This window comes from Rosa rugosa, chromosome 4, assembly GCF_958449725.1.
Source record: "Rosa rugosa chromosome 4, drRosRugo1.1, whole genome shotgun sequence".
Lineage (NCBI taxonomy): Eukaryota > Viridiplantae > Streptophyta > Magnoliopsida > Rosales > Rosaceae > Rosa > Rosa rugosa.
Window position 1 is genome coordinate 12,665,485 of NC_084823.1, and position 9,384 is coordinate 12,674,868.

Sequence of the window (9,384 nt, forward strand, 5' to 3'; positions counted from 1 at the left end):
GGCAAACCATTATGAGACAGCTAATGTGTGGTAGTCGCATTATTTAATGAAATATTTTGCTAAGTTAGGCTTTATGCTATATCAACTACCACATAACATGATATATATGTAGTACGGTATGCAGAAAGTAATTCACTTAATATTATTTTTTGAAAATAGATAGATAGCAGTTTTAAAATTTTATATGAGGATATTTAGCATTTGCATCCAGCACACACGAGCAAAAGTTCTCTCTTGTCTGGGATTTATAGTTGATGCACTGAGTTTTTGTGTCAAAGGGTTCAATTCATAAATGCACCAATTTATTAGCGTAGAATAACTAAAATATTACAATAGTAGACAAATTTCATCTAGTTCTTAAATTGTTCTTACCATTAGTCTACTCTTACACTAACTACACATATAAAGCGATCTGTATCGATTTAATAATGAATTGATGCACATTAAAATCATCCAACCATTACGTTGAATCGATCTACAATTATTTACATAGCTACAGTTAATGCACATCAAAATGAAATCGGTAAGAATTAAAGTGTTACAACTTAGAGTTAATTACATGGAACCCAACTCTGGATCGACACCTCCAGTTATTACAAAGATTTGAAAGTAGAGTAATCGGAGGATAATGATGACCATGATTGGAAATAGATTCTAGTCAGATTGATTCAGCTCACCTGGTCAATTCCTTCTGGAAGGGTGGACCCCACGTGTCAGTCCGAGACAAATAAACTCAGTGCATTGAATCGTCGTGGCTGTCCCAGACAAATATCAGAAAGAGAAAAGAAAATCTCCATTGAAGTGAGGGCCACACATCACTCGATAACCCACGCGCCAGCGTACGTGTCGCGTCTGGGGTTGAGAGGAGTAACTCCTAGCATTATCCACGTTTATTTTAAAGTCAGGATTGGCGGCTTTTTTCATTCATATGGTGATGATGATGGACATATGATACAGTCCCAGTCTCGATCATTGCTATTTTGATTTCCACTAATATTTATGTCGGTTTGGTTTATAAGCTTGTTTTCGTTTTTCCGTCGTTCATATTCTATGAAATCTGGATTAGTTCAGATGAAATATGATTGTCTTTATTCAATGTAGTTAAGTACCGTAAATATTAAATTTATTTGATAATATTGATGGTGAATTGAGCTGATTTCGTTGCTCAATGATTGATATCACGGTTGAAAATTTGATTGCTGTCTAAAACACGTTATCTAAAGTGGAGTCAGACATGCACGATCAAACAAATAAGTGATAGTTTAGTGGTACAAATTCTAAATACATTCATAACAAGGTGCACGTGGAACAAATCCTAAACAATCTCAAGTTGCTAAAGAACCATGATATATATAACTTAACCTTAAATATATATCTCATCATCGTAAAGATTGTTTGAGTTGTGTAACTAAAATTGCTCGTGTTGTTTCGGATAATGCCCTTCTGTGGGCTAAAACTCATCCCATAGAGATGCATTGCAAATAGGTAGCAAGCTTAAGTCTCAAGAAAGACGCAATCTGAATCTCAATTGTTCTCATTCCTTTGCTCTAATGCCACTACATTAATCCCTTGCTTCACACGTTAATCCATTTCTCTTGCCAAATTAGTTAGCTTGTTCTTTTTCTTCTCAAGTTGTCTTTTCCAAGTCTTACGTTTTTCTTCGTGTCTTGTTTCTAGCTTCACTCTTTAACAAATTAATAATAAAGCTATTTCTCTTGCCAAATTAGTGAGCTTGTTCTTTTTCTTCTCAAGTTGTCTTTTCCAAGTCTTTACGTTTTTTTTTCCGAGTCTTCTTTCTAGCTACTTCCAAGTCAAAATGGCCGACCTAAATTGGTGCATGATGATCTAGCTACTTTCCCAGTTGCTTCCAATCTTTAGCTTGGAGCATGTGGAGTGTGGGTCACAACTCAACAAAAGTTAAGCTAGCTAGCTCGTGATGAACTAGTGGAGATGAGATGGAAATCGAAAAGGAAAAAGTGATGGGACGAAGAAGATGCACAAGATCTTCCTTTTCCAACAATGAACACAAAATAAATTATTAATACCTCAAGCTAAGACAAAACCTTAGATATATAGAAGTAATATGTTGCCAATAATGAAGAAGCAGATCGAATCCCAGAGACACAAATGCCATAAGACAAAGTTTACAGTCCAACCATGTTTATGGCCACGTACGCCATGATTATTAAATAATTCCTGCAGTTCTTTGGTGAGTAACACCAGCAAAAAGAAGCTTTAAGTATTGGAAAGAAACAAAACTTTAAACAACCCACTTTTCTTTTAATGAAACTATAAACTTAATTGTATTAATCAACGAAAAAAATCAAGTACAAAATGGTAAATAAAAAGAAACTGCAAACAAGAGTATCAAAGAGAGCCAACGAGCTAAACGATGTTCCATCGTATTAGGCTAAGAAAGGTCCCAAGTGCGAACAAACTTAAACCAAATTGAAAGAATCAACTCAAATCTTTAGAGTAAACTGACAGGCTAAGCATCCAGTTAGGGCCGTTGCATGTTTTAGGTCTGTAATCAATTCAACTGAAAGAATCAAATCAATTAATAGCTAACCGACCACTATATGTTTAACTTAATACAATGCAAAACCTACTTTCAGGCTGTTGTTTGGCTCCAATTTTGTTGCAGCTGGTCAACAGTCTCTTTTCTGCGCGGGCGTACCAGCACCGTTCGGGTGCGGTCGTCGGGGGTGTCCCTTGACCTGACTTCTTTCAAGCAATTGTGGACGAGGAGAGCACCAACCTCGTCGTGGGATTCTTTGTGCCTCGTGGCGAGGACTTTTGCTGAGCTTCTTGAAAATCACAATCGATACTCGATGTTGTAGATCGAGCAGAGCGAGAACCACTGGGAAGTGAGGAGAACTTGCTAAAGCGTGACTTTAGCTTGGCTGGGTTGCTAGGGCGTTACCCTTGCTTGGCTGGTTCTGTAACCGTTGTGGTCGCGGCACTACCGTCGGCTCCCGAGGAGACTAGGACCGAAGTACGTTGACAGAGGGTTTGGTGGCACTGAAAGTCGGCTTCTGAGAAGACTAGGACTAGGAGTGTGATCACCGCTAAGAGAAAGAGAAGGAGAGGAGTTGCTCTTAGAGAGGTTTGCTCTAGAGAGAACTTAGATCATCTTAGAGATGTTGTTGTTGTATGTGAATGGGTGTCTTAGAATGAGAGGAGAAGGTGTTTATATAGGGAAGAAAAAGAAGAGTGAAATGATGAGTGGAAGAAAAATAATGAAAGTAGATCTAAGTTCACTTGTAAAATATGGAAAAGATAGAGAAAAGATGAAATGAAAGCAAAGCATGAAGGTGCAGCAACATGGAAGTGGTGATGATCTATTAAAGAGATTGTAGAAGAAAAATATATCCAAGGAAAAAGAGAAAAGCATCTAGCTTTCTTCATGTGGGTAGGAAACATGAACATGTGAATATTGAGCTGGTTTTAGGTCAGTTTCTGCCCCTTTATTCCTTCAATTATTTCTCCAACAAGCCTTCAGAATGAGCCTTCGACTTCTTCATAAAAAATGTTCCACTATGAGTGTAGATCATCCTGACAAATTTTCAGATTTTTATTCCATGCGGTTGGGCCGAAAATGCTGCTGGACCTCTTACAGGTCCAGTTTTCCAGTTTTGCTTCTGTAGAAAATTGGGCTGATTGTTTGAAGGCCTTCCACTCAAAAAACGCTCTGGCACTCTTCATAATAAATGATCCTTGGGCTGTCTAGAATGGATTTGCAGAGTTTCAGCTCATTTCAAGTTCATTTGGTCAGTCTGCCGCCCCTCCTTCCTTGTTTAGCTCGGTTTCTCCTAGCCGAAGTAGGAAAATGTGCTAAAGTTGACTTTTCATGTTTCCATGCTTCCATGCTTTCATAGTAGGCTTTATTTAGCCTCTAAATATATATTTCGAACTTGTCGAAAATATATAGCTTGAGCCACTGACATTGGCTCAATTTCTCCAAGACACGCCTTGTCAGGCCAAAATGCTTATTTTGGGTCCAAACAGCTGTTGTACAATATTATTTTCATCAGATCTGCTAATATAAGGACAATGTTAAGGGACTGAAAGTCATGTGCCTGAGCTCACCATGTACTAAATTGAAGGCTGGAATTAGAGCAACTTAAAATTGTGCATTTATTTTCAGCTATTAAATGCAGTTGTGTCTTACAGTCCTTCAAAAACTGTTCCTTAGGTGAGTAGCTGTAGTTATCTAATTGTTTGAATATCGATTGTTAATACTTTTTTTTTTTTCTCATTTCTAAAAAAAAGGATCAAAGGATTTCACTCCTACTCCCATGGTGACTCGAACCCATGACTTCGTCATTAGGTAGTGGGTGCTCTAGCAAGAAAAATAATATAAATTTAACTAGTATTTGATTTAGTGATAAGCCATATCAAAGTGGTATCAAGTTAGAAATCTCCCTCCCCTTTAATAATACAAATTAAAAATTAAATATGTCATAAAAGACTTTGAAAACAAGTGCATGGCTAATCAATTTGCAAAACCACAGGCTAAATTAAACAAAGTAGACTGGAGTTTAGGATTCAAGTCCCTTCTTTCATGCAAAGTTGAAAATTTTTTAGTTAATGCGTCGAGTAAAAGACTTGATAATTTGAAATTACTTTGGGCCCGGAGTTTCATACTCCATTTGAACCTAGATTTGCAAAACAATGAGGCAAATCTAGTGCTATATATAATTTTTTTTAACCTGCCTATATGCTAACTTAAAGCGAGTCGGTGACCATTGCAAGGGAAATACAGAGGATCTTTCCTTTGGCGGGTAAATGTGAAGTTATTTGATCTCTCGTAACTCGTAAACGATGTGTCGTAAAAACACTCTGAAAGCGAAAATTGTGACATTGTAATCATTGACCCTCATCCTCAACGAGCAGCCTTATGGTTAAAATGGCACACTCATGGAGTCTCACTTACGCATTCCCATCTTCAAAGTCCATCCACCCACTCTTCGTCTGTCAACTCCATCATGCCATTACCCAAAAACCACCACCTCCATCTCTACCTCCTCTTCTTCCTCTTCCTCCTCTCCAACGCCGCCGCAGCCGACGAGCTTCAAATCCTACTAAAACTCAAATCCTCCCTCCAGGACTCAAACTCCCAGCTCTTCGCCACATGGGACTCCACCGCCAATTCGTTTTGCAAATTCACTGGAATCACCTGCAACGACGTCGGTTCGGTTCGAGAAATCGAACTTTCGAACCAGAAGCTATCGGGGTCTCTTCCGTTGGACTCCATATGCCAACTTCCCTCATTAGAAAAGCTCGCTTTCGGGTCCAATTTCCTGCACGGTACAATCACGGAGGACTTGAGAAACTGTACGAAGCTGAAATACCTGGATTTGGGGAAAAACTTGTTCGCGGGTTCATTCCCTGACATATCTTCCTTGTCCCAACTGGAGCATCTTCATCTGAACGGCAGCTGGTTTTCCGGGATTTTCCCGTGGACTTCCCTCACCAACATGACTGGTCTGATTCGTTTGAGCTTGGGTGACAACCCGTTTGATCCGAGCCCGTTTCCAAAGCAAGTTGTAAATCTTAACAAGCTCGAGTGGCTCTACTTGGCAAACTGCAGCATCCAAGGAACAATACCAAGTGAAATCGGGAACTTGGTCGAGCTTATCAACCTGGAGTTGTCCGATAACAACATGACTGGAGAAATTCCGGCCGAGATTGGACAGCTCACCAAGCTCTGGCAGCTGGAGCTCTACACCAACAGGTTCACCGGAAAACTTCCTTTCGGGCTAAGAAACCTCACCATTCTCGAGAACTTCGACGCCTCTGAGAATTTTCTGGAAGGCGATTTGAACGAGTTGAGGTTTCTGACCAAGTTGGTTTCTCTGCAGCTGTATGAGAACAATTTTTCCGGCGAAATACCGGAAGAGTTCGGCGAATTAGAGAAGCTTGTGAATCTGTCTTTGTACGGTAACAAGCTGACCGGTCCTCTGCCTCAGAAATTGGGGTCTTGGTCGGAGATGGACTTCATCGACGTGTCGGAGAACTTCTTGACCGGGACTATTCCGCCGGACATGTGCAACAAAGGGACGATGAAGCAGCTGCTCATGCTTCAGAACCAATTGTCTGGCGAAATTCCGGCAAACTACGCCAAGTGCACGACGTTGACCCGGTTCAGGGTCAACAACAACTCCCTCTCCGGTGTGGTTCCGGCAGGACTTTGGGGATTGCCGAATGTGGCAATCATTGACATCACTTCGAATCAAATTGAAGGGCCGATTACTTCCGATATCGGAAACGCCAAGAAGCTTGCTCAGTTGTTTGTGAGTTACAATCGGTTATCTGGTGAATTACCAGACGAGCTTTCGAAGTCAAATTCGTTGGTTTCGGTTGTGTTGAATAACAATCAGTTTTCCGGTAAGATTCCGGCGAAGATAGGGGACTTGAAGCAATTGGGTACTCTGTATTTACAGAGCAACTTGTTGTCTTCTTCGATTCCCAAGTCATTAGGAAGCTGTAGTTTCCTGAATGACTTGAACATGGCAAACAACTCGCTTTCCGGTGAAATCCCAGCATCTTTGGGCTCTTTGCCGACCTTGAATTCTCTGGATTTGTCTCACAATCAACTCTCCGGTAAAATCCCGGAAAGTCTGGCATCTCTGAGACTAAGCATGCTTGATCTTTCGCACAACAAACTGACGGGTGCCGTACCGGAATCTCTCTCGATTGCAGCCTACAACGGCAGCCTTTCCGGTAACCCGGGTCTCTGCAGCATGGACATCACCTACTTCCCACGGTGCTCGCCGAAAAAGGAAATGTCCGACGATGTCAGGACACTCATTATTTGCTTCTCAGTGGGTACAGTAATATTGTTTGTTTCACTCATTTGCTTCTTGTTCTTAAAGAGGAAGGAGAAAGATCAAGACCGTTCATTGAAGGAAGAATCTTGGGATGTAAAGTCTTTCCATGTAATAACCTTCAGTGAGGATGAGATTCTTGATTCCATCACACAAGAGAATCTAATTGGAAAAGGAGGTTCTGGAAATGTCTACAAAGTGTCACTAGCCAATGGCAAAGAACTCGCCGTGAAGCACATATGGAACACTGATCCAAGCGGCCGGAAAATGTGCAAGAGCACCACACCGATGCTCGGGAGACGGGGCAGTGGTAGTTCGAAATCGAAGGAATTTGATGCTGAGGTGCAGACGTTGAGCTCAATAAGGCATGTGAATGTGGTGAAGTTGTTCTGCAGCATTACTAGTGAGGACTCGAGCCTTCTGGTCTACGAGTATTTACGGAATGGAAGCTTGTGGGATCGGCTGCACATGTGTGAGAAGATGAAGCTTGATTGGGACGCCAGGTATGAGATTGCAGTCGGAGCAGCCAAAGGGTTGGAGTATCTGCACCATGGCTGTGAGAGGCTAGTAATTCATAGAGATGTCAAGTCCAGTAACATTTTGTTAGACGAGTTTTTGAAGCCCCGGATTGCGGATTTTGGGCTCGCCAAGATGGTTCAGACTAATGCAATCAAGGACTCAACTCATGTTGTTGCTGGAACACACGGTTACATAGCTCCTGGTTAGTAATCAAATTCTTAGTTTTTACTCTGGTTCTGTTTTAAGGTAATCAAATTTGTTAATGTACTAATTAAATTTTGGTTATGCAGAATATGGTTACACCTACAAGGTGAATGAGAAGAGTGATGTGTATAGCTTCGGTGTAGTACTAATGGAGCTAGTGACTGGGAAAAAGCCGATAGATCCATCATTTGGGGACAACAAGGACATAGTGAACTGGATATGCGGCAACCTGAAGAGTAGAGAGTGTGTGTTAGGTGTGGTGGACTCATACATTCCTGAGGCATATAGGGAAGAGGCTATCAAGGTATTGAGAATTGCAATTCTATGCACAGCTAGGCTTCCAGAGCTAAGACCTTCCATGAGAAGTGTCGTTCAAATGCTTGAAGAAGCTCACGAGCCAATGAAATTGCTGGACATTGTTATCAGCAAAGATGGTTCTAGTAAGAAAATGGAAGTACTTAAGGGAACAGAGAAGTGAAATTCCAGACTCGGGTTCGAAAATTAGTTGGAGCAACACGATCGTCGTCTCCATGGTTATAATTAATTTCCACTTACACAACTTGGAAATACTCTGTAGTATATGCCAGCTGAGAATAGTGCCCGTAACTACATAATAGCCAGAGCCACCAAAATTATATATGTTTTGTAATTTTGATAATGCATAAGAGTGGCCAAGGCTCTTTTTTGTACCATGTATCATATTCTTAATATACTAAAGCACGTCGAGCTCTTGGGTTGTGTTTTACAACTTGGGGTTGAGAAATTTTGAGCAAAAGTTGAATGCTTTGCTTTGTTAGGTTGCTCAGAAAATGTGGGAATAATAGAAAAGGGAGGAAAGTTTGGAATTTCTGAATTATGGATTTCCCATTGTTCAGGACACTAGAAGACAAAATGCTGCCACTGGTTGAGCTTAATACAAGGTAGTTTCTACATATTCTGGGTCGGAAAGTGTGTGTTAAGTTTAGTTTCTGAGCTTTGAAGAGTCTTGATCGTTTTGCAATTTTCTAAGTAGAATATAGGGCAAGCAGCAAGATGGGGTTCTGGTAGTTTTGTTTGGAATGAGTTTTGTTGACTCAATGCTATGAGAAAGCCAAATCCACTTTCATTACGCTATTGGAAAAGAATGTATGCACCCAGTGGTAAGGCATCATCATCAATTTTGCTAACTTGAATGATTTTGAAAATAGTTAGATTTTTTCTTACAATAATTGATGAGATAATAGAGAGATAGCATTGGTTGGGGGAAGACTATATATTAGTTTTGGAGTGTAAGTTTGAGTAACTAGGGATGAGTACCTTTAGCTTGCAACATTCACCATACTGTGTTGGACATGCAAAATTGTGTGCACATTTGTTCATAATGAATTACTTTTCCCAGCCCTGTTTCTGTTCTTTGTATATCTTTAGATTTGTTTAAGGAAAAGAGATTTTGAGAGAGATTATAGAGAGAATTGTCCAACCTATTATTGAGAATAGGAGCCCTATATATAGGGATTACAAAGTACATATTCTAATGTTACAAGGAATACTAATCCATCTATGATTAGGAATTCTAGAACCTTCTCTCCTATTACTACTCCTAGTTTGATAAGGCACACTAAGTCGATTTTCCTTCAATACTCCCCCTTGTGCCGCTTCAAACTTGGTGGTGACGCTTTATTCGTTGCCTCGTTAAAAACCTTGCCAGGTAACAAAAACCCTGTGGGACAAAAATAACCCTGGTCGAAGGACAAAAAGAGCACAACACGTCCTTCACTCTTCGAGATCGAACATGTAGACATCATAACTCCCCCTGATGTCGATATCTCCCCCTGATTGATACAATCGTGGG

At 40.5% G+C, this 9,384-nt stretch overlaps 1 protein-coding gene across 1 annotated transcript; it reads left to right on the forward strand.

Annotated features, from left to right (window-relative positions):
- The first annotated feature begins 4,912 nt into the window (after positions 1 to 4,912).
- Positions 4,913 to 8,316, forward strand: LOC133707301 (receptor-like protein kinase 7). Its single transcript, XM_062132861.1, has 2 exons — positions 4,913 to 7,551; positions 7,640 to 8,316. Exons 1-2 carry the CDS (start codon positions 4,989 to 4,991, stop codon positions 8,029 to 8,031), a joined length of 2,955 nt encoding a protein of 984 aa, XP_061988845.1. The 5' UTR covers positions 4,913 to 4,988; the 3' UTR covers positions 8,032 to 8,316.
- Positions 8,317 to 9,384: the final 1,068 nt, after the last annotated feature.

What these genes read in the sequence shown, in the direction of transcription:
- LOC133707301 (XM_062132861.1), top strand. Translation starts at nt 4,989, where the DNA reads ATGCCATTACCCAAAAACCACCACCTCCATCTCTACCTCCTCTTCTTC. An exon ending in ACACGGTTACATAGCTCCTG is followed by an intron (nt 7,552 to 7,639) that starts GTTAGTAATCAA and finishes TTGGTTATGCAG; the next exon opens with AATATGGTTACACCTACAAG.